Here is a 24084-nt window from a genome sequence, read left to right on the forward strand (position 1 = left end):
AGGAAGTTATATTAGTTAAAGGAAGCTGAGGGAGATTAATGGAGGGCAACCAATTAGTAGTATCCTCATGGGTAATGTGCATCTGCAGTATTTATTTTTCTTTTGGGATTTCTATCATGACGTTAGAATTCACCATTCTAATTCTCTCTCCTATTGTCCTGATATGGGTGTTAGGGTGATGATAAAAATCTTCAAACTCAAATGTACAAATTGCCATCCCCCTTATAATAATTTCCCTGGCCTTGTATTCCTGCCATTGTAAAGCAAATGCCTCATTTTGTGAGAATATGAACACTTTGGTTTAAAAAAAAAATTGTAGGGAGAAATAGTTACTCTAAACAATCCAGAAAGTTAGGCTTATGTGCCAAAATACATTTTTGTTTTATTTTATTTCTTTTAGCCCATATAAATATTTCATCCATAAATACACTTAAGTCTTTTATTTATCCAGTTATGCATTCACTTATAATTAATTAATCCTAAGTGTGCCTTCAAAGTTTTAGTAGGGTTTTCCAACGGCAGGATCTGAAGTGTGTGGTCTCTGAAGTCTGTGAGCCTCTGTGACGTTTTTAGATTGCTTCAGTTCTACCTCCGCTCCTTGGGTTTTTCTGTTAGCTATATATAGTTTCTGCTCCCCACTCCAGAAACATGGGTTTCAGATATCAGTGTTTTACTTTAAAACCTTCCCAGTTAAAACACTTTCCTGTATTGGGGCTGCTTAGTTACCTTGGTAATTTTTATTGTAGTTTATTAGAGTCTCAAACTCTATTGAGATTTTGAAACGCCCTGTTCTAGCTGACCATTGATAATGGCTTTAAAATAACATTTGGTATCACCACAGGCAGCAGTAGATGCAAGACTAACTAGAAAGCTGCTGCAGCAGAACTGTCTGATAGTTTTAATAGTTATTGTTTTACAGATTTAACTGTTTGAAGGGGGGAAAAACAAACATGAACTAAAGTTTTGATAAAAAATAGTAGCAGATTTACATAGTTGTTTGCCATGGTCTGTTTCTTCCCAGCAGATTGCCTCCAGTCTTGTTTGCCTGTTGCTCACACATCAAATCGCTCCTCTCTCCTAACCTTTGTCATGATTGGCCTTTCTGGGAAAATGGAATTTAAATATAATGGAATTTTTACATGAATATTTTGAAACTCCTTTGTCTTTCAAACATGCTCTGTATTTCATCAGCTCAATTATTCTTACCTCGGTACATTTTACCCTGGTGTTTCCTTTATTTAATGTCCTTACACGGTTGAAAAAAACACCTCAGAGTTTATCATTCCAGAAGCCTTCGTTGCTCTGCTAGCAAATCCTTAACACAATTGGCTGCTAACCTCAAGGTCAGCAGTTTGAAACCCCTTTCTCCATGGGAGAAAGACGAAGCTTGCTTTCTACTCTCTTGAAGAGTTCAGTATCAGATCTACAGGGGCACTTCTAACGTGTCCTGTTGTGCTGTGAATCCCAATCCACTTAATGGCAGTGAGTTTCGCTTGGATTTTGAGGTTTGGCATTTGCGGAGGAGTGCTCAGGGTGCACCCAGCTGTGAATCGAAAGGTCAGCACCTCAAGCCTGTGTCCACTCTGGGGGAAAGCTGAGACAATCTACTTCTATAAAGATGACAACTTAGAAACCCAGTGGGGCAGTGCCACTCTCCCCTATGTGGTCACTCTGAGTAGAAATTGAATTAATGGTAGTGGCTTGGATTTTTTGGCTTGGTGCATTAGGGCTTTATTCGCTATGTTAGAAGTTGTTGGTAATTTGACTTGTATATAAGTCAAATCATTTTCATTATTCTCCTTTACTGATTTGATACTAAATGATAGTAAAGACTAGACATTCTTTTTTTTTTTAATTCACCTTAGAATTTTCATAGAAAATTAAGAAAATGAGCAGCAATCAGTAAACGTTCTTAGTTACGGGACTTAAAAGCTGGAGAATGGTTACTTTCTTCTTTTACTTTAATAGACACAAAATAGATTATGAGATTATGTTTAGATTATAGTAATAGATTTATGCATTCACATAGGACCTTAAAATGTAAAAGGGCCAAACATAAGAGTTTTGTGTCTCTTAGGAATATGAATGCCTTCAGTTAGTTATAGCAATAAACTTGTTAAAGGCTTCCCAAAATATCTTCAGCAATAATGAGCCTAAGTTCTTGTTTTTATTTAACTTATGACTTTGTTGCAGCAAGAGAAAGCTGATCTTATACGACCGAAACGTAAATATGAGAAGAAGCCCAAAGTCTTACCTTCGTCTGCTGCTGCTACTCCTCAACAGACGAGTCCTGCTGCACTGCCAGTCTTCAATGCTAAAGACTTAAATCAATACGACTTCCCCAGCTCAGATGAAGAACCTCTCTCCCAGGTAGAAAATGAGAATTTTCCTGGGATATAGAGAAGAAATATAGTAAATCACTTGCTTTGACCCATTTCAATCATCTTATTTACAGGTTTTGTCCGGCTCTTCGGAGGCTGAGGAAGAGAATGATCCTGATGGTCCTTTCGCTTTCCGTAGGAAAGCTGGCTGTCAATACTATGCTGTAAGTTTTCACAGTCTCTTTGTAAGTGGGCAGCTATTTACCTTGAACCGACAAAATTATTAAATAATTTGGATTTGTTTTCTCTTCCTTTTAGCCTCACTTAGACCAAACTGGCAACTGGCCTTGGACAAGTCCTAAAGATGGGGGCTTAGGGGATGTGCGATATAGATACTGCTTAACTACCCTCACCGTGCCCCAAAGGTGTATTGGATTTGCACGAAGACGGGTTGGGCGCGGTGGAAGGTAAGATATCTATATTCACTTAGTGTAGGATACCTTAGCAAATTAGGGTAATCGTATCTAAAATTTAATTGAAGTATTCTTTCTAAACAGCTCATTTAGTTCCCTTTTGCTGTTTTTAATTGATGATGTCGGCTGATATTGTTGCCACTTTGTTACTGGTTCTTCTATGACCACAGCTTTTCATGCATGCGTAACTCATGGACCCTTCAGGGTCTGCTTTTCTCTCCAAGAACAAGACCCCAAATAACTAATCAAGTGGTAGCATTCTGAGCACACAGGCGACAAGTGGAGACAAGGGTAAACAATAACTGCACAAATTTTATGAAGCTATAGAAACTGTAAGATACTGTTTTAGAAGTTCTGGGACAAATTGAAAAAAGGATTAAATGGGTCAAGATATGGCATGTGAAATACAAGGCCAATATATAATTTGTAGCTGTAATTTTTGCATCACTAAAACTTAAGGATTATTTGGGCAGTAATATTAATTAGCATTATTGATATGAGCAGCGGTTAGAATTCTTTACATTAGCTATTTTATTCTATTGCTAGCTTTAATGTTAGAATTTTGTGATAGTGCCATTTATATATGTTCTGTAAATTAAAAAATCCTCTAGCATAATTGATCATTAATACTTTTTCTATAGGAAATATAGATACTAGAATATGTCAGAGATCACACTTTTTTCCTGTGTTTTTTTTCTCTTCCTCTTCCCTCCCCTCCTGACAACAAAAGAGAGTACTGTAGTAGAGAACAAGTATGTGAGCAACATTTTTTAAATATATATTTCTTTTGGAGCTTTGTAGTAAAATGTAAAAATCTTTGGCTGAAATAAATACTGAAAACACATGCTCTCGTCTGTTATCAGTAACATATTGGTAAGCCGACCTATAGAACTTAAAAAAAAGCCTCCATGCTGTAAAATGAACAGGGTAGCTGCTCTTTACAGTGGCTGCTGGTTACTTTTGTTCAGTAGATCATTACCATGCAAAAAGAAGCTTTATCAGAAGTCCACATTTTAACTTCTGAAACAAAATACTAAAATAGTTGATTTTTCAGCTTTTGAAAATTCATTATGGGTTGGTTTTGGAGAGAAGAAAGGGAAACTTTTCAAGTATAAATTTTGAATGATTATTTTCAATGTATGTATCTTACCTTGTTTTTAATAGGGTCTTACTGGACAGAGCTCATTCAGACTATGACAGTGTGTTGCGCCATTTGGATTTGGAAATGCTTTCCTCTCCACAGCATTCTTCAGTCAATCAATTTGCCAATACCTCAGAAACAAATACCTCGGACAAATCTTTCTCTAAAGACCTCAGTCAGATCCTAGTCAATATCAAATCATGTAGATGGCGGCATTTTAGGCCTCGGACACCATCCCTACATGACAGTGACGATGATGAACTCTTCTGTAGAAAGTTGTACAGGAGTGTAAACCGAACAGGAACAGCACAACCTGGGACCCAGACATGCAGTACCTCTACGCAAAGTAAAAGTAGCAGTGGTTCAGCACACTTTGGTATGTTTATTGGTTATTATGTCCATTTCTATCAAAAGGTCATTTCGCCCTTTTTTTTCTTTGAATATATGGTCTGTTACATTTATGACTAAAGTCATTATTTGGCAATAAAAAATAAGTCATTACTTGAAACAGTAAAAAAAAAACCACCAAAAACCTAGGTCTGTATTTATTTGATTCCTGTCACTATAAGGAGCATAATAATTGTACGTGTCCTCATACAAAGGCAGTTCATGATCACATGTATGACGTGTTTCCTGGGTATTCTCTGTGAATGACACGACATTTTTCAAGTAATAGGGAAAAAGGCAGGCCCGAGTTGTTGCTGTTTAATGCTTGAACATTTTTCTCGGTTTTATGTAGTCTACTTAAAAGGAGAGATCAATGAGGTGATAATGCATAGCCTTAACTGCTGAGCAGTATTTCAGAATAAATTAAAAGAAACCAATTTTTTGGTGATTACTTAAAGTGGTATTTTAATATCTTTTCATACATTTTCAGATAACTACTTTATCATGGCTACATTATGAGATGTATTAAATATATTGTTATTTGAAGCATAGATTCCCAAACCTTTTTGGCCTACTTCCCCATTTTTAGGGGGACAGGAAATTACTCAGTGCCCACCTGGGCACTCATAGTAGCCCTTTAGGGCAGGATATAACTGCCAACGTGGCTTTCCAAGACTGTAACCCTTTGTGGGAACAGAAAGTCTCATGTTTCTCCCAAGGTTTCAAACTACTGAGGTGGATGTCAGCAGCAATCCATGTAACCACTACATCAAGAGGGCTCCTAGGATAAATTGTTGCTCACTCCCTCCCTCACTGCCATGGTGTCAGTGCCGACTCTTAGCAGCCCTGTAGGACAACAGTGAAACTGCCCCTGTGGGTTTCTGAGACTGTTTATGGGAGTAGAAAGCCCTGTATTACGCCTGCAGTCCCACTGGAGATTAGGAGCTGCTGCCTATGCAGATTGGAGCCCAATGTTTAACCAGTACACCACCAGGGCTTCTTGGGTAAAGTATAGGTATCTGTTTTTGCAGCCCAGCACCCCAAATCATTCCAGTGCCCTCCAGGGGCAGTACTGCCCACCAACTCGGACTACAGTGAAACCTCATACACATGACCATTTGCTTTATTATTTTTTTTAAGGACTCCAGCAAATAGTCCATAAATTAACTTTTTCATGATTAAAAGTAATACTTCTATAAAATGCAGATGTTTCAGCATATAAGAAAAATAATCAAATTTCAGAAATCATCTAGATTTACCTGCTAGAAATTACCCAGTTATTCTGCTTAGAATACATATTTGGTCACTGCTCTCAAGTCCTAACAGATTACTTATGATCCTGTTAGATTTTAGAGTTTACCTCATAAAGAGCCAGCTTATGTGTTGACAGTCCTAAAAATCAAAAGGTAGAACTTTTCAATATAAAAGCTTACATACAGTACGAGTGTAGTGATTTTAAAAGTGTAAATGTGCAAAATATTCCTTTATAAGTTTTATAAAATGCTTTGAGAGAGTGTAGGAAATGGGCATGTTTCATCTCCACCAGCCCTTAATATAGAGAAGTCAAAATGGATTAGCAAATTTGGGATCTTCTAGTGGTCTTTTCTCAGTTAAATTGTTTTGCTATTGAAAAGTCATTCCTAGTTTCCAAAGAACTTTACAAAAAGCATTGCTGGAGGAATGGGGGAGACTTTTGTAACCTTATATTAATTTTATTCATTGCCTTATATATGTGATAAAATGAAAAGAAATGGGTTTGTCTTTTTACACACACATACCCCATTGCGCTTAATTATTTTTATTCTTAGCTCTCAATAAATATCCTCTTAAATTTTGCTGAGTGTCCCAGAATACATCAGGAATAAATGTCTACAGACTACTGATGTGGTGGCACTTTATTTATTCCTTTATACTGTGAATGTTCCAGAGACTTAAAACTTAATGCTTTGGGCTCTATTAAGTGTATTATGCTTGAGTTATATCATATATGTGCATTTAACTTAAAATGAGTTCAACTTTAGGTTCTTGGAGGTGGAAATTTAGCAGCGTAAGATGCTACACAAGATTCTCCATACTCTTCCATTGGAAGAATGCATTCCCCAGTGATTCTGAATCTCCTGTTCCTTCTCTTGCTGTCCACACCAGTTGGCCTTTTTATTAACAGTGTGAACATCTCACCCGACTGGGGAATTACAGTGTTATTTTTCTTCTTTTCAGTCATCATGGTCCCCACATACCAACCATACTACTACATTTGGTACTCAGGTGAAGAAACTTTGATCTAGTGTGATGCCAGAAGGAAAACTAGCTGTGTTTCGTTTATTTAAAGAGATAGGTCTCGCTAAGAATATTCAGTGTTTAATTCAGACTGTACTGACTTTAGAATTTAACCTTTGTTTGAGATATAAATCCGGTGGATATACTTGCCTGAATACTTAAGCCAAATATGTTGGTTGTAATTTTACAATTTAGACTTGTTTGGATTACTTGATCCTTGTGAAAAATATTAATGCTTACACATATCCTACGATACACTGATGCCCACTAGTATTTTTCTTTTTCTTTTCTAAGTAATCATAAGGGCCTATTGGCTTAATTTTTAAGAAGGTTGTTCTCAGTGAGGACATGAGGGGTCCACAGCACATCAACTTTTGTAGCCTCTGCTTGGTAGTTTTCTACTCTCTTCCCTGTTTTAGCCAGTCTGCATGTCTCAGTGGCTATATGGGTAATAACATGTTAGAGTGCTTTGTCTGCTGGGAACTTTAGAAATAACATTGGGTGGAGGAAATTAGGAAGACGTAGAATACTCGTCAGACGTTCTAGGATAGTAGAATGTTTGTCCATAAGGAGAAGACATATTATTCATCTTCAGTTGTACATTATTTGGGCAGTTTCCAAATAGAGATTTCTAGATTTAGGAATAAAACCATCTTTTAAAATGTAGTTTTTTTTCATGGTCTAAGTGGTAATTTGCTTGTGGTTGAGTTTGAGAAATATCTGGCTTCAGAATTAATAACTACTTTAATAATTAGAATTCTGTATGTAACTTAAAGAGACTAAAAACAGTAGAAATGTGATTTTAAAAGCACAGTTGTGTGTTTAGGATCTGCATTCTGAGTTTTCAGTGAAACTTCATCAACGTTAACAGTCAGTTTTCTCAACTCATGTAGATGCACTAGCGATTTGGTTAATTTTAAATAAGCATGAATAGGAGATAGATAACTAGAATGATAGACTATGTCTCACTAGCAGTAGCTAACTGACTCACCAGTACTTAATTTAGTGCAATTTGCTGAAGTTAGTTGCAACATAAAATATGAATATTACTATGGAAAAGAAAAATCTAGATTTAAGCACTGGATATTTTACTAGATTTTGTAAATCTGAAAAACCTTAATTCCTTATCCAGTGATACAAACTCAGTTGTTGTCTTTTTACTTTGATTGAAAGTGAATTTATCACATACCCTCAGCGGAGTCTAAAATAATACCCCTATGAAAAAACATCACAGTTTTGTGGTTGTACAGTGACATGCAGAAATAGTCACACGAAATGGAATAGAGACTACAAATAATATCATGTCATTATTTGCTGCCAAATGAGTTTTAGGTCTGCTCAAATTTTGCCATCATATGAATTATATAACAAACTTTGGTTCTCAGAATGGATTTCTGGATTGCTCATGAACCAAAAAGCTTTCCAAATAGAAGATCATACTTTAATAACTATCTAAGGAATCACTTTGTTTGATATTTATTTCTTTAAAGTTACTTTTCTTTACATTAAAATAATGCTCTGCCTGCACATTGCCCAAATAAAGGAGTGTCTTTTTAAATAGGTGTTGAGAGAGAGAGAGAAAGAGTGTGTGTGTGTGTGTGTGTGTGTGTGTTGCTGAGCATATGTATGGGTAATTTGCAATCCATCTTCCCAAACTGGATTTTCAAATAATCTTTAGTTGGGCATTATTCGGGCAATTTCTAAATACACTGTAGACATATCTCTTAAAGTATAGCTGCCTGAACTATATAAGTGATTCTCGGTACTGATGCTCCATAATTTCCATTTATAAGAAATAGACTCATGACATTTAGGGTTATTGCCTCCAAATTCCTACCTAAGAATTAGGTGCTTCCATCAAACAGTTTCTGACCTCTGCCCAAGTACTTCTGACGTAAGCTCCCATTGAGCCAACTCCGATTCATGATGACCTTTTGCATTAAACAGAACAAAATGTGTGTTCCTGTGTGTCATCCTGACAATTAATAAATGTTATATTTGATCCATTGTTGCTAAACACTTCTAGTAAGGGCAAATTCAACAACTTTTCAGCCGTTTATTCTGCATTTGGGAAACTTGGTTAGAAAATGTGTCTTTATATTGAACCCTGGATTTGCTTTCTTACATTTAAAGCTACAAGTTCCAGTTTTACCCTGGGATGTGCATTGAATAAATTTTCTTGCTTTTCAACATCAGTGCCCTTCAAATATTTGAAGTCCTGTTAAGCTTCCTCCCCTAATTCCAATTTTTAAATGCTCGGTTCTTAATCATACTCATCACGTTTTTAAAGAACCCATTATCTTTAAAATCCATTTACCATGAACTTTTTGAAGCTCCTTTGTATATGATATTTTTAGCACTTAAATATTTTAATTTTGAACTCATTCTAGAGTTACAATATCATTGCTTTCCAGAGTATTTTTTATATCTACAACTAATTTTTTTGTGACCTCAGACCAAGGTTTATCTCTGGAATGAGGTTCTTATTTGAGCCATTCATCAGGGGTTCCTTCTTGGTCGAAAAATTGTTTGCTTTGGTGAGATGGCTTGATTTTGGATTTGGCCATGCTAACAATGACCATCTTGTGTCCATTGCAAACTTGACTACTATACCGTATATTCAGATAGACCCATCCTATAACCTTTCTACCTTGATGTCAGTCTATTTATAGACATGTTGAAAGATTATTCTTGTTTCATTTCCATTATTTAACACTTGGTGAAAATCTGGAATTTTAACAGTATCTTGATAAGAGATTTTCCCAATTTTAAGTTTGTATAATAACTAAAACCTAATGTAGCTTATGTTTGTCCTAGTTTACTGCCTTAGCTTTGTTCAAATTTCCAGTTGGGTTGGAATTTCATTGCCTAGGATTATAAAAAAATTAGCATTTTATAGGTGAAAAGAATCTTGATCACCCAATTAAATCACTTTCATATTTTTAGATATTGAACCTCAAAGAGTTAAATAATTCAACCAATTTGATATCATTAAGGACAAAGTTTCTCAGCTCCCAGACCCATGAATTTATATGACAATTGCATCTACCGTATCTGTTGTACTACGCGTTTCTTCTGGATCATTTACCCAGTCGAGAAAATTTCATAACTAGACAATGAAGTATAGAAGTAGTTAACAGAGACTTAAATGTCTATAAGAAGAAAATTAACAGTTGTTAAAAAGTGAAATTTAAAGAAACCTGGGATAGACATACTGGCTTAAACAAAACAAAAAATATTTTGGGACCTCTATTTAAAATGAGTTTCAGTTTATTGTACTTAATTTCTAATCTAGATATACATAAATATTATCAAAGTTCTATAAAGGGATCCTTTTTATATATAAATTAAGCTGTACATGTATACAAGGAAGATAAGTCAAAAAGTTTTGCTGCTGGAATTCTAGTCTCATGTGCACAGGTGTATTCCATACAAAATGCGTTGAAACGCGTTTCTGCGACTGGTGGGTAACCAGACAAGTTTCCTCAGTAATCGACTTGCCTCAGTCTTGTTAGGGTGCCTCCAAGTATTGGTGTGATACATGGTCTCATGTAGCACCAAGGTCAATTGGCATAAGGCCCACGAAGACAATGTTTTACTTCCTACTTTGGTGTGTAGTGACTGGGGTCTTTTAAAGGCTCAAGAGCAGCCGTCTAAGGTGCAACAACTACTCGCCTCTTCCCCATTCAAAGGAAAGAATTATGAAGACAATCTAAGACGCATAGAAATGGTCCAATGGATTAATGAGCCATGTGAACACCAGTCTCCCAGACCCTAAGATTAGAACGACTGGCTGATGTTCAGCTCCTACTACCAACTGCTCTGGAAGGGAGGGATCACATAAGAAGTGGCTGGGTAGAGTGGGAGAAAAATGTGGAATCACCCAAAACCTGCCCTGTTGGATAGAAAGTGGTCGAACCCCTATGACTGCAGACCTTCATCACTCTCGGGTCTGGAACTGAACACACCCGCGGCTCAGTTTTTCAGCCAAATAGCAGAGTGCTGAGGACAGCAGTCAGTATAGGGAGTTGCACACCCTTTGGAATAATCAGTCATTTGAGGTCAAAAGGGTTAGGATTAGAAGAAGAATGGAAACAGGAAGTGGGAGTTTGTGGGCATTGCAAGCAGTGACCTGAAACAAAATATGTGTTCGTTGTTGAGCAGAAAACTGTCTGTAAACCTTCACCCAATTTACAATTTAAAAAAAAATGTAATGAAATAACCAAAGCAGTGGCTTTCCAAAGGGATGTGCTTAGACTAGTTAAATTCAAGGCAGACGAGAATTTGTTTTTTAAATTCTTGCCCTTTCAAACTTCTTTTTTCCCCAAAAGATTTGCGAAAAAGAACACTGTTGAAGTCCTTCCCCAGAGTGCAAGGCTGATGTTTCTGACGTGTAGTGCCCGTGCAAGGGCACGGAACCCCAGGGAAGGGCTAGGGACATGGAGAGCACCACCTTCAGGAGTGTGCCAGCTCAAATGGAGGCTACACTGAGAAGTAGTACTTCTCATTTCAGTGTATTTGTTTAATAAGGGCTTCCAATTATTTGGGGTCAGTACTTTTCACTTATTCACATAAGTGTCTTCACTGAATGCTCAGTTATCTCCTAGATAAATAAATGGGCCTGTTTTTTTTTTCAAAATACATACTGATAGGGGGCGTGGGGAGGTAGCAATAAACCAGATGGTGATGGTCCACAAGAGGGAAAAGAAAATTCAGAGTGAGGGAAGAGTAAACTGTTAGGGAGGTTGATTAGTAATTTATGAACTGTTGGATACAAAGTTGATCTGAAATGTAAACCATGCCTAATTTACAAATTAAGAATTGATAAAAAATAAAAACAGACTGTGGGGGAATCCTAGAAAATACAAGGCTCTGGCCAACTCAAATTATTTTTAAGTGTGAATCTCAGTAATTAGCTTAACTAATTAAAAATTCTCACATTAAAGCAAACAACTGTTTTATGCATTTCAAATCTAAACATTGCTTTAATCATGCACATCTTTCAGAGTAGCAGTTTTTATAGTCTCTTGAAGTTTTGACAACTCATCTATTATGAATTATGGAAATAATCATGTTAACAGGAAGTTACTTGTATGGCAATGTTAGGGGACCCCCTGCTGTCAGTAGAACTCTTCCATGTAGATTTCCAATTTGAGGATTACGAAAATAAGAGCTAAAATGAGTCATTAAAAAAATAGACGATCACAGAACATATAATATGGAAGAACAATCAGTAGAATGTGTCCAGGAAAAAATACTTAGGATTTTTTTGCCCTTGTTTCCCGAGAATTTAATTTAGCTCAAGTTTAATGCCTTTGTAGACACTAGTAACTTGTGAGATTTCCATGAATATTATTTTGTAATTTTCTGGTCTATTTGGAATATGGTAGATTTTCTACTTTAGCATTTTCTAGTTGTACTAGAAAGAAGTGGCTTCCTAAGGGACAGAAAAATTCCTCCTGCATCATTGAATTTGATGAGGTGATAGTTTTATCAAAGTGCAATTACACAACAAAAAATTTGACAAAATTTTGAATATATCAAACTTTAGATCGAGATTTGCATGATTTATCCCTGATACCTAGGGATGCATGAATACCTTGTTGTTTTGTTTTGTTTTGTTTTAAAATAATTCATACCCAGACATTACAGACTTCTGGAAGAAGCCTTCAAGTCCGACAAGTTGTGATTATATGTGCTTCCGCCTCCCACACCTTTTTTTTCTTTTTTTAAATTGGCAAAAAGGAAAAAGGTTTTCTTTTTTTAAAACTGCGCACCCTTTTTGGGGGGTAATAAATGAACATTTTTTTGTTTGTTTTTTTTAGAACTGAGCTCCCCATAGACAAACATAAATAGCATAACACAGTGTCTTTCCTCAGACATCATTCTGTACAGTCAATCAACATAAACAACTCCGTTCTTATTGACTGGATTTTTTTCCAGGTGGGTTAATTGGGTGGGGAAAATTAGTTAATTAACCTTAGCATTTAGAGCCTCTTTTCTTCCTGTTAAAGGATGGGTTCTTTTTAGAAAAATAAATGAGCTGAAAACCTATCTTTCATAATAGATTGGTAACTTGTACTGGTTACTTTTTTTTAAATATGTAGAGCAATTATTACTACACAACTACTAGGGATCATCTGGATGCGCTGGTATAATAATGTGGATAAAATGTAAACCAAATGGTGATTCTCCGACTTCCTCTCACGTTCAGTCTGAAGTTGGCTTCCAGATCTATGGGTCTAAAAGCTGCGTTGCTTCTTCACACTGTCTTGCACAAGTGTCACAGCTTTACAAAGGGAATGGGGTTGAAACTTGGGAAGTAAGCCATTCTCCTTGCTGTGTTCACCTCAAGCTAAATTCCCTTTTGAATTCAAACCACTCATAAAATGTGGTGGCCAAAATGCTAAAATTTTATTTGGGAATAATCTTTACTGGGATCATGAGCCAGTGCCAAGTATTCAATTTTGAAAACACTATTTTTCATGCTGAAATGTGTTAGTGTTTTTAAGTGTATATGATAGCTACAAGTTTCTATAAAGTGTTTCCTCGTTTTATGTTCAGCATTCACAGCCGAACAATACCAGCAACATCAACAGCAACTGGCACTAATGCAGAAACAGCAGCTTGCACAAATTCATCAACAGCAAGCAAATAGTAATTCCTCCACCAACACATCACAGGTGAGGGATTTGTCTGTCTTATGATTATCCCTCATTGTTTCCTGCCAGAGTTCATCTCTAATTATCAACTGTTGTCATAGAACCTTGCATCTAACCAGCAGAAAAGTGGCTTTCGCCTGAATCTACATCATAGCCACTCTATACAGGGTTTAGAAAGAACATTGCAGGTGAGTATGGAAGCTGTTGACTCTGTTCCCTATTTAAAAACACAAAACAAAACTTAAGGCATAGTTAATTGAGATAAAAACCCCATTTGATCTCTAGCCCATTAATGTACCTCTTTAAAATTTATCCCTACCCAATTTGTTATCTGGGGCATTTATTGTTATGATTTTTTTTTTTTAATCTCACACTAAAAAAGCCTCTTTTACTATTTGAAAAACTCCATTTTAAACTTAGATAACAAATGTTTGCCATTTAAGTGCACTTAAGGGCCAAAAGGTGGAGATTCAAGCCTAGCACCTTGCAGCAACAATTCACCTTAAAAAGTTCTAAAGGTCTCTCAATTTCTAGACTAAATTGTTATTATTTTGTTGTTGTTCCAGTTCTTAAAGGATATTTTATTATCCCAAAGATATCTCTGGTTGTGTGTATATATGTGTGTATAAATAAGGTTAAGGAAATCTATATATTTGTTTATTCTATGTATTTGTGAAGTACAAATTGTTATACTAGAGTTTTTTTCGTCTAGCACTGTTGGAAGTTCGCAGTTTCTACGTTGTAGGATTTTAATTTATTTTGATAATTGACTCATACATAGTATATATTTTCACATATGAAAATCAGAATTTGTGGCCCTTGAGTGACACGGTTACTTGTTACTCAAACATGATAATCAAAAGAAGTGATTTGCCACTTTCTCTCTGAGATTTAAATTGATTTTGGCACACCTGTGTAGCTTTAGTATGAACTTGATATTAAATGATACTGATGAGATTTATGGTTCATTGTCGTTTAGGGTTTTGTTTCCAAGACTTTGGATTCTGCTAGTGCCCAGTTTGCTGCTTCTGCTTTGGTGACATCAGAGCAACTGATGGGATTCAAGATGAAGGACGATGTGGTGCTTGGGATTGGGGTGAATGGCGTCCTTCCTGCCTCAGGTAAGGAACAGGGCACCTAAATTGGTTACTTCTATTTCTAGCAAATCTGTAATCCAAGTAGCAAAGTCACACATTGCTTAGATGCTTCTTTCTTTTTCTCTCTAGGAGTATACAAGGGCTTACACCTCAGTAGTACTACACCGACAGCACTTGTACATACAAGTCCATCAACAGCAGGTTCAACTTTGTTACAGCCTTCAAATGTAACACAGACTTCGAGTTCCCACAGTGCACTGGGTCATCAAGTAACTGCTGCCAATTCTGCAACAACTCAGGTTCTGATTGGGAACAACATTCGATTAACTGTACCTTCATCGGTTGCCACTGTAAACTCCATTGCTCCCCTAAATGCACGACATGTACCTAGGACTTTAAGTGCTGTTCCGTCGTCTGCCTTAAAGCTGGCTGCCGCAGCGAACTGTCAAGTTGCCAAGGTTTCATCTTCATCTTCCGTGGATTCAGTTCCAAGGTGAGCAGTTATTTTCAGGAAAAGAGTTTTGAAAATTAGGACAATTTAACTTTAATTCTGTGACGTTGCTTTTGCCTAATTCTTTTCTCTTTTTTCCTTTTATCCATTTAAAGACATGGATAATAATTCCTTATTTATTCAAGAACTAAACAGACGTATGTTATAGTTCAGTGTTAGTGGAGATTTGTAACCAAATGATAAGAGTGAAAATATTTACTTAAATGTTTTGGGTATCCCTTTCTTAATATAAGGAGCCCTGGTGGTGTAGTGCTAACATGTCGCACTGTGATCCACATGGTCAGCAGTTCAAAACCACCAGCGGCTCCATTGGTGAAAGACGGGGCTTCCTGCTCTCAAACAGTTAACAGGCTTGAGAAACCCACCAGGTGTTCCGCTCTGAGTCAGCAATGACTCAGTGGCAGTGAATTCTTAATATAACAGTAGCTTACAATGCATTCGTTTTCTTCCCCCTTGATATTTTTAATCTTTAAGAGTTCATATTCACAGATTACCGTGAGGAAAGTTGGACTGGGCAGAACTATGTCTACAAAGTTAAACTCTTAATATTTACTGCTTAAGTACTCGTGCCAGTTCTACTTTTAATGAAACTGTTGTTTCTGTGATGGCTTGTCTTCTTGAGTTTCAGTCTGTGGCATAGAATGTTCAGGATCTGTTACTTTAAATGCTGATGATAATTCAGATCCTGCTGTTTGCAAGGTACTGTGTGAGAAATAAAAGTACTCCCGTGGCATTGTGTAGTAAGCACCCACCAGCCACTCTGTGGGAGAAAGACGAAGTGCTGTGCTTCCATCAAAAGCCTGAGAATCTGGGGTGCAGGGTCACAGTGAAATGGAATTGGCTCAATGGCAGTGGAGTTATGGGTAAAATAAAAGGGAACAACAAAGGGTTTTCAATTTAGTTAGAAGGGAAGCATAAAGGTATGGAAAGTTAAATACCTGAAAAATCTTCCTAACAGTATCCCAGTGCATTATATTTGTCAACTAATTGTATAGATCATAGGTTCCCAAACTTAGACGGCCTACCATCCCCTTTTCAGAATATTCAACACCTTCCTGGCAAATTCACAACGTTTGTGCAGTAGCCCCTAATCCAGGGTCTGCTTTTGCAGCGCACACCCACACTGCTGCCCCTCCATTGTGCCAGTGACCCCTGGGGGTGATATTGCCCACTGTGGGAAACATTGGTAGAGATGATGGCTGTCATTGCAATATAAGCAGACACCTTGTCACACCAAGAGTATTCACGAGATATTCTGCAAAATTAGATCAGGTTAAATCTGTGGTTGAATTTGGTTGAACTTGATCAGGAAAGGGGCATTTCAGTCAGGTACGTGGACTACGTGAAAATAAAAAGTTGGGAAAATATAAATGTATTCAGAAATTAATGAATGACTAATTTGTTTCAAGGTTTGGGAAGGTTAGTAGTTTGAATGGTAGGAGGAGCCAAACTGGATCCCCTTGAATACCAGACTGAATTTTAGATACCTGCAGCCGGGAGTGACCCGGAAGGAGAAACAGGGCCTGTTGCTACAGATAGCAGCCGGTTTCCCAGGCTTGCTCATTCCTGTCAGCTACTAAGCTTAAGTAATAGTCATATCTGTTCAGTACTAATCCATTCTTAGTAATATTTTTGATCCAATAAAAGCTAGCCAATCCATTATGTGAGTAGTTCTGAAGTAAATATTTTCACTTAAATACTTTGTCTAAAAGATTTTCATTGCATAGAATTGAATAACCTTGGAACGCTATCAGTGGGTGTCATTTTAAATCATTTATTGTACTTCTTTGTTTTGAAGATGAGGAGACTGAGGCCCCGAGAAACTAACTGACTTCTCCATGAACACTCAACAACCTAGGTGATAGAACAACAAAAATTCTGACCTTCCGTGTGCTAGCTCAGTACCTGTTGTACCCAACATACAGTCTTCATAAATCCTGTGGCATACACTGTTAGGGGATTTATAAGATACAGGCATTAAGATACATGAATTAAAAGCAACCATTCCTTTCTGTTGTACATCAAAATTGTATGTAAACCAGAACAGCTGGGTACAGTTCATATCTAATATCTGTCCTTCAAATGTTTGTCTAAATATATAGTGTACATATCTATGTGTACTAACAAGTAAACACTTCCAGGTACACTAAACATCTTTAATGATACCGCAGTGTAATGTTTTCATGTGCATAACGTAGGAGACCTGTTTGTTACTACAGACCATTGCATCTACCTCGTTTTCAATAGAGTAGGCTCTATGGGGCAGTGACCACAGATGGATTGTGTCAGAATGCTGTACATAAAGTATACAGCTCATGCCTGCAGCAGAACCCCCGACTTAAACTGGTGACGTGAACCTCAGTCACATTGTTTCTTTTTGTAAGTTCTTGTAAATTTAAGACTGGAGGAAATTGAACACAGAAGGACATGGAAAATACAAACTAAAAGTTGAGAATTCCTTGTGTGTTTAATATTGAGGTTGAAATATCCAACATCTTCCTTAAGCTGGGTGCTACAGCAGAGTACCAAGTTTCCACGAGTTTTGTTCCAAGAGATAAAGTTGACTGTGAAATTTAATAGCCTTGTTTCCACCTACATATTCCTGATGATAAATGCTGAAGGAGTATTTCTTTAGTCGGCACCATATTTCCCAAAACATAATCATATTCCTACTACTAAAATGAATTAAGCTCTTTCCTGGGAAGATGGTTTTGGCTTATTAAATCTATATATTGCAGATAAGTAATTGATTGAACTTGTGTTAGTCTGGGTACTTCAGAGAAACAAATCCACAGAAACTCATGTATAAGAGAGAGTTTATATAAAGGTTAAGTGCACATCAAGAAAACATCCCAACCCAGTGCTGCCCAAACCCACAAGTCCAACATTAACCTATTAATCCATATGTCCAACACCAATCCACAAAGTCCTCCATCTCATAAAACAGAGGCAATGATGCCGACTGCAGGCGAAAGCTGAGTCAGTGAGCGTGTAAACATCTCAGCACCCAGGGCTGCATCGGGGTAGGTCCATGCGGCTTCTCCTTGGGGATGTCTTGCAGGAAGTCAGCCTTGCAAGCTAAAGCAGGGAACAGCTAAGGCAGCTGCGCCCTGGTCTGACCATCAGAAAGCAAGAGACCCGAGAAATAAAAAGGCGAGATTCACTGAGCAATTTATCGCCCAGCCCTTCAATTAACCCCACCTGTGTTTATCGGCCAGGTTGGCACAATAAACTAACTCAAAGTTTTATTTCAACAGGGAAAATCATGAATCGGAAAAGCCAGCACTGAACAACATAACTGACAATACAGTAGCGATGGAGGTGACGTAGTTTCCTCGGGAGTGGCACCGCAGCCTCGGGGACTTGATTAGGTGCTATGCATCAGTAGCATTTTGAATGCAAGGGATGATGGAATGCAACACATGCGTTTCTGTGGCAGCTGTGGGGACTTGGCAGCAATGCTCATCTCTCATGCTTCGATTTTTCTTTTCTTACTGTTAATAGGAAAAAATCAACATCTGTAAATTAAGAATACAGCAATTATCTGTACAGTACTGCATATTTGTAATACCCCTGTATATATGTTACTTGAATACAGAAATGTTCATTTGTGATGCTTTGCACTTGGGGGTGGGGGGGTGGGAGGGAAATAAATTGCAACAAAGAGTGTGAGATGTGAGATTGTATAGAGATGAAGTGTCATCACATCATGTGCATGGTGCGGAACCTGCTGTTTTATCTATTTATTGTGCCGTGTTTACAGTTTTTTGTACACTGTACCTTTATTGGTTCCTGTGCTGTAGTAAATGTGTTAGGTAGCTGTGGACTCCTTGGTATTTTGTAAATGGTATAACATAACTTGGTTCCCTTCTGGGTCCCTGAGTTTTCTGTGTATCATGTGAAAAAAAAAATGGTGACATACATACAGAATTTTACAAAAAACAAAAACAAAAAAGACAAAAAAAAGGCATCAGTTTAAAGATAAAAATGGGGAATGTACTGTTAAATGGGGCTCTTCCTGGTCTACTATCATTAGGACAAGTAACAAGCTAAAAATGAAGTCTCTTGAATCTTCCCGTCCCCACGTGCCCGCAAGAGAGTGGGTGGTTTCTGGTACTTAAAGCACTAATGTTAGGGTGCTGCTCTGCAAACAGCCCAGTAGTCCCATTCCCTTCCACACCGCAAAGTGTTGAATCAAGTATGCAAACGGAGTCCTTACAACTGGAGTTTATGTTGTCTTGCCCTTTTTTTAACCACACATAAAAAAAATGTACTTTTTTATTGTCGAATTGTTTAAAAGACTTCATTCTTTACTTGTTCTTATCAAAAGGATATAAGGGAGAAGAATGCAGTAATTGCTGTACGTGTATCATCATTCCAGTTTCTAAAAACAGCCAGCCAGCTTTTTTCCTTTTAAGATTCTCCAGAAGGCTGCAAGGCCAGAGCCACAAATATCGGGTGCCTTCCTTTGGAACTATTTGACCTCTCTTCTGTGAAGAGACTGGTACTTAACAGACTACTGCTAGTGCTTTGTCAGTACCGCAGTCTGAATGCCCAGTCCAATGGCACACATCATCCTTAAGGTTTTTAAATCCCACCTGGAAATATTGTGACAGAAATCTCACAAAATAAACCCAGGGCATTACATGTTGACAAACTAATGTGTAGTGGTCTTTTGCTTTTATTTGCAGTCCAAGAGCTTTTGTGTGAATTAAAATCGTTCAATGGGATGGGGGAGTGATAACTTTTTGTAATTCCTTTTCTGCAATTATTTCTTGAATGCCTACTATGCCATGGATGGTGACATGTCCATTGAAAAGCCCGTCCCTTCATAGAGCTTCATCTCTTGGGGTTGGTTTTTAAAGAATATTAATTACATATCAAAGGAGAACAGTACAGAGGGGTGAGGGAGAGTGGTGCCAACTTGGCTCAGAAGTTGCAGTTTCCAGTAAGGTGATCACGGAAGGATATCATAACCCATTGGCCGTCCGTTGAATTCTGAATCATAGCAACCTTGTGGGACAGAGCAGAACTCTCCATAGAGTTTCTCCCACGGTGCGGCTGATAGTTAACAGCATTCCAGACAGAAAACAAAGACCCTGGTGTGTTGGGGGGTGCTCAAAGAGCAGCAGTGAGACAGACGGCATGAGGGAGGGCAGGCAGACAATTTCGAGAAGTAATATCATCTAAGCAGGATTCCTCTAGCTTGTGTTGAGAATAACTGAAGGGGGGGACCAGAAGAGAAAATGTGTTGCAAAAAGCTAGCTAAGAGATGAACTGGCCTGTAGTGAGAAGGTTTAGATTCTGTGTATAAAGTTTGACCCAAGAAAATTTGCTCACTGGATAGATGTGAGATATATGGGGAAAGAGATTGGAGAATGAGTCCAAGGGAAGGGTAATCTGGCCCAAGGAACTAGCCACAGTGCAGAGCACTGGAAGAGGAGGTCTGAGGGAAGAGCCTGCTCAGTTTTGGACTGGAAACGAAACGCATGGAGCATCCAAGTAGAGATGTCAAGGTGACTGCAGCCCCACTCGGATTAAGTGTACACAAGAATAAACCAGACTAGGATGAACATTTCTAGAGTCAGTGGGTAGAATGGGTTCTAGGCCCGTGTGATTGATATGTAGTACATGTAGTGTCCACAGGCAAATAGAGGGGGCAAACACCCCCTCCAAAAAAAAAACAATGTTTTTCAAGCTATGCATTTAAATTTTTTTTTTACAAAATACCTTTATCACCTTCAAAGTACTCTCCATTACACTTAATACATTTGTCAAATCCGCAATTCCATTTTGGAAACATTTTTCAAACTCGTTTGGATGGCTGACAGCACCTCCCTCGTTTTTTTTCTTCACTCTTCTATGTTGTCAAATCATGTCCTTTCATGTCCCTCTGCATTCGTGGAAACAAGTCGCACAGAATGGAGTCAGGTGAGTAAGGTATGTGGGGCATGCTGATTTTTGCAACTGGTACACCGAGATGGCTGTGTGAGCAGGTGCATTGTTGCAGTGGCAAATCCAGTCCCCTGCTTGCTGGCAGCAGGCCTTTCTTGTCACACGCTGTTAATGCAATCTTTTTTAGATTGATAAGCAGTCTATCTCGTGGAATGAGCTCCAAATCCACTGTCCCCCTCACATTAAATAAACAAATGAGCATCAGTTTTGGGGTGAAGGGTTACTAAGAAAATGAGACCACGTTGGGCTGAGAAGTGACAGACCATGATGAGTGTGCATGTGGCAGCGTTCACCTAGTTGACTGCATGAATTCTTGAGATGAAGAGAAATTAAACTTAAAATTCACACGTTTTAATGTAAGGAAATTTACTCAAAATTGAGTTCTCTCTAAAGTTGCTGATTTTTTTTATATACTCTGCTGCCAACCCTACAGTGTGACCGAAGTGAAGCACTCAGTACAAAGTAGCAATTTCAACAGGACCTTAGGGAAAGAGCAGAATAGGTCTAGGTGGAACTTGGCCACCTCATCTTAATAGTGACGTGGTGGTTACACACTGGGCTGCTAACTGCAAGTCCTGCAGTTCAAAACCACCAGCCACTTTGTGGGAGAAAGACGAGGTTTTCTATTCCCATAAAAGGGAAAATCTAAGAAACTTGGGACAGTTCTACCACGCCCTGTAGGGGTGCTATGAGTAGGTATTGACTTGATGGCAGTGAGTTTGGTTTTTGGGCTGAGTGAGTATTTACGATGTGACTGCATAGGAATTAATCCTTTATCTCTTCTGTAGATACAAGATTGTCACCGTTTTATAGGTGAAATTAGGTCATTCCTTAAGGGTCCTAGGTGATTAAATGGTAATCCAGTATTTGAATAACTGCCAAATTTTAAAGCTGGCATTTGTTTTGCCTGCCCCGTAGTCCTGAAGGGGCCCAGCGGCACCGTGAGTGACAAGTTGGGCTGCTAACCTCAAAGTGAGCAGCTGAACACCTCCAGCCGGCCACGGAGAAAGATGGGCTGCTTTGCACCTGTGCAGGTTGACAGCCCAGCAGCCGACGGGCACTTCTCTTCACGAGGAACCGACCATGGCAGTGAGTTTCAGTTTGACTTTATCAGCCTGGAACATAGCTTCCTTACTATCCTCTGCTCCTCTTGCGTTCCTAAAGAATCCCATACTGTTGTTTCTATTACTCTGTGGGGTTTGTATCTATTTCACGAACGCAAACAACTGCCATACACAATGGATGTCCGTACACAATGGATGTTGACATCTCATTTTTCCAACAGGTCTATTCCACGTATTCCAAACTCCAAATTTAGAGTTTCCATGAATACTGTACTTATTTCTAATCTGCGACAGTACGTACAATACTTAAAATGTGTTCCCGAAAAGAAACCAGAAGAGCACTGTCATCTAGTCCCTGAGCCCCTAGTGACCCGAAGGACAGAGTAAAGTTGCCCGTTGGGTTTCTGAGGCTGTAAATCTGTGGTGAAGCTGCTTACCATAGCTCTCCCAGGGAGCAGCCGATGGGTTTAAAGAGCCAAGCCCTGTAACCGCTGTAACGCTGGGCCTTCAGCCTCCACTCGTGCAGCAGATCCACTTCTGTAGAGTGATTTCTATGTATGCATTCTTGCAACAAAAGGGGTCTGCTGTTTTTAAAAAAGGTAGACGGTCACAGCAACAGAGGAACGAATGGATCTATAAATAATGCATTGATCCAACAGGTATTAGCCATACCAGGCACTACTGTACCTGTTGAAAACAGCAATACTCAAAACCTCTGCCTTCATGTAATATCCATTCTCGTAGAACGTGCATTAAAGAAGAGACAACATTAAATCAACATGCTGGTGATGTTAGCACTAACAGCATAGATGATTGCATCTATGCTGGATTTTGAAAATAAGTGTTTATCAAGTCTTGAAAATTAGAGAATACATTATGGGAAGCCGTAGGTGACAATTCTGATATTTGCTCACAAGAATAGCTACAAAATCCAAACCCATTTCAGTTTTGTATAGGCAAATATAAATGGTGTGTTTTGAAAGGGAACCTCGTCTTGGCGAATGAGCTGACCTACATTACTCGTTAACAAAAAGAGTTTAGTATTTAGGACTTGAGTTCCCTTGGCTTAAGTGGGTTACCTGTTGGGCTGTAAACTGCAAGGTCAGCAGTTTGAAACCACTAGCCTCTCAGGAGAAAGACGAGGCTTTCTACTTGTAAAGATTTACAGCCACACAAACCCACGGCACCAGTCTACCCTGTCTGAAATGTCACTGAGCCAGAATCAGCTTGATGGCAGTTTGGTTTTCTGTTGTTTTTTTAAATATATATGACTACGTATAGAACACTAGACTTTACTGAAGACGTTCTTCCTACTCGTGTGAGATTGTGGCTGCTATACCAAATAACCACCACAACTCTGGTTAAAAACAACATACTGCCTCCATTCTGGAAGCCAGAAATCGGAAAGAGGCTTCGGGAATCAGAATCAAGATGTGCACTTTCTGCAGAGGCTCTAGAGGATTATCTGGTTGCTTTGTCTTTTTTTCCAGCTGCTGACGGCCCCCCAGTATCCCTTAGATTCCCTTGACTTGTGGCTGCATCCCTCCCATCTCCACCTCCTTTTTATATCTCCTCTCAGTATGCTGCAAAACACCCCTGGCTCTCTCTTCTGAGGTCAGGTGGAGGGAGTTCCAGCCTCACCTCGGTGATACAGGATAAGCTCCTCCTCTCAAGGTAAGTAATCGAATCGCATTGTTGACCCCTCATGGTAATATAGATTCTGGGGCTCCGCATGTGGGCATCTATTTGGAGCCACCATGCATTTCTTCCGCCCACCCCCTCCTCCCCACCCTATGACACCTCATTGGCTTCAAACACCCAGATAGTTTTTAAAAAGGTAACCAAATCTCCCATGTATCAATAGGTTATAAATTACCAGCTTCCCACCTCGCCCTTAATTTTGACTAGTCTACCAAAACAAACAAACAAAACCCTCAGTCCTTCCCTGTGTGTACATTGTATTTAGTGATAAGTCAGGACCAGTGCCTACGGTTCTTATTTAGCCCTCTATCATTCAAGAAAAAGGAGTCCTGGTGTCTTGGTAGGGGAAGTGTTGGACTTTTACGTCAGAGGTTCAAATCCACCAGCCTCTCCACAGGAGAATGATGAGGCTCCCTGCTCCCATACAGACAGATTCACGGCCTCGGAAACCCTATGAGTCACTAGGAGTTGTAATCAACCAGTGAAGCAATGGGT

General features: G+C 38.6%; 1 protein-coding gene across 3 annotated transcripts in view; it reads left to right on the forward strand.

The window, feature by feature from the left end:
• The window catches only part of EPC1 (enhancer of polycomb homolog 1), a 108728-nt gene extending 90230 nt beyond the window's left edge, over positions 1–18498 (forward strand). The window contains exons 7-15 of one of the 3 annotated variants that reach the window (XM_045289866.1): positions 2194–2370; positions 2456–2545; positions 2640–2788; positions 3959–4311; positions 13164–13282; positions 13363–13449; positions 14241–14382; positions 14488–14851; positions 18127–18498. In XM_045289866.1, coding sequence (XP_045145801.1) covers positions 2194–2370; positions 2456–2545; positions 2640–2788; positions 3959–4311; positions 13164–13282; positions 13363–13449; positions 14241–14382; positions 14488–14851; positions 18127–18199 — 1554 coding nt within the window. In that variant the 3' untranslated portion in view covers positions 18200–18498. Of the gene's footprint in view, positions 1–2193; positions 2371–2455; positions 2546–2639; positions 2789–3958; positions 4312–13163; positions 13283–13362; positions 13450–14240; positions 14383–14487; positions 14852–16667; positions 17697–18126 lie in introns of those variants that run through there. The other 2 variants (XM_045289867.1, XM_004702286.3) reach the window with 2 other exon arrangements.
• Positions 18499–24084: the final 5586 nt, after the last annotated feature.

This window comes from Echinops telfairi, unplaced genomic scaffold, assembly GCF_000313985.2.
Source record: "Echinops telfairi isolate 266 unplaced genomic scaffold, ASM31398v2 ScPeMD7_31;HRSCAF=116, whole genome shotgun sequence".
Taxonomy (NCBI): domain Eukaryota; kingdom Metazoa; phylum Chordata; class Mammalia; order Afrosoricida; family Tenrecidae; genus Echinops; species Echinops telfairi.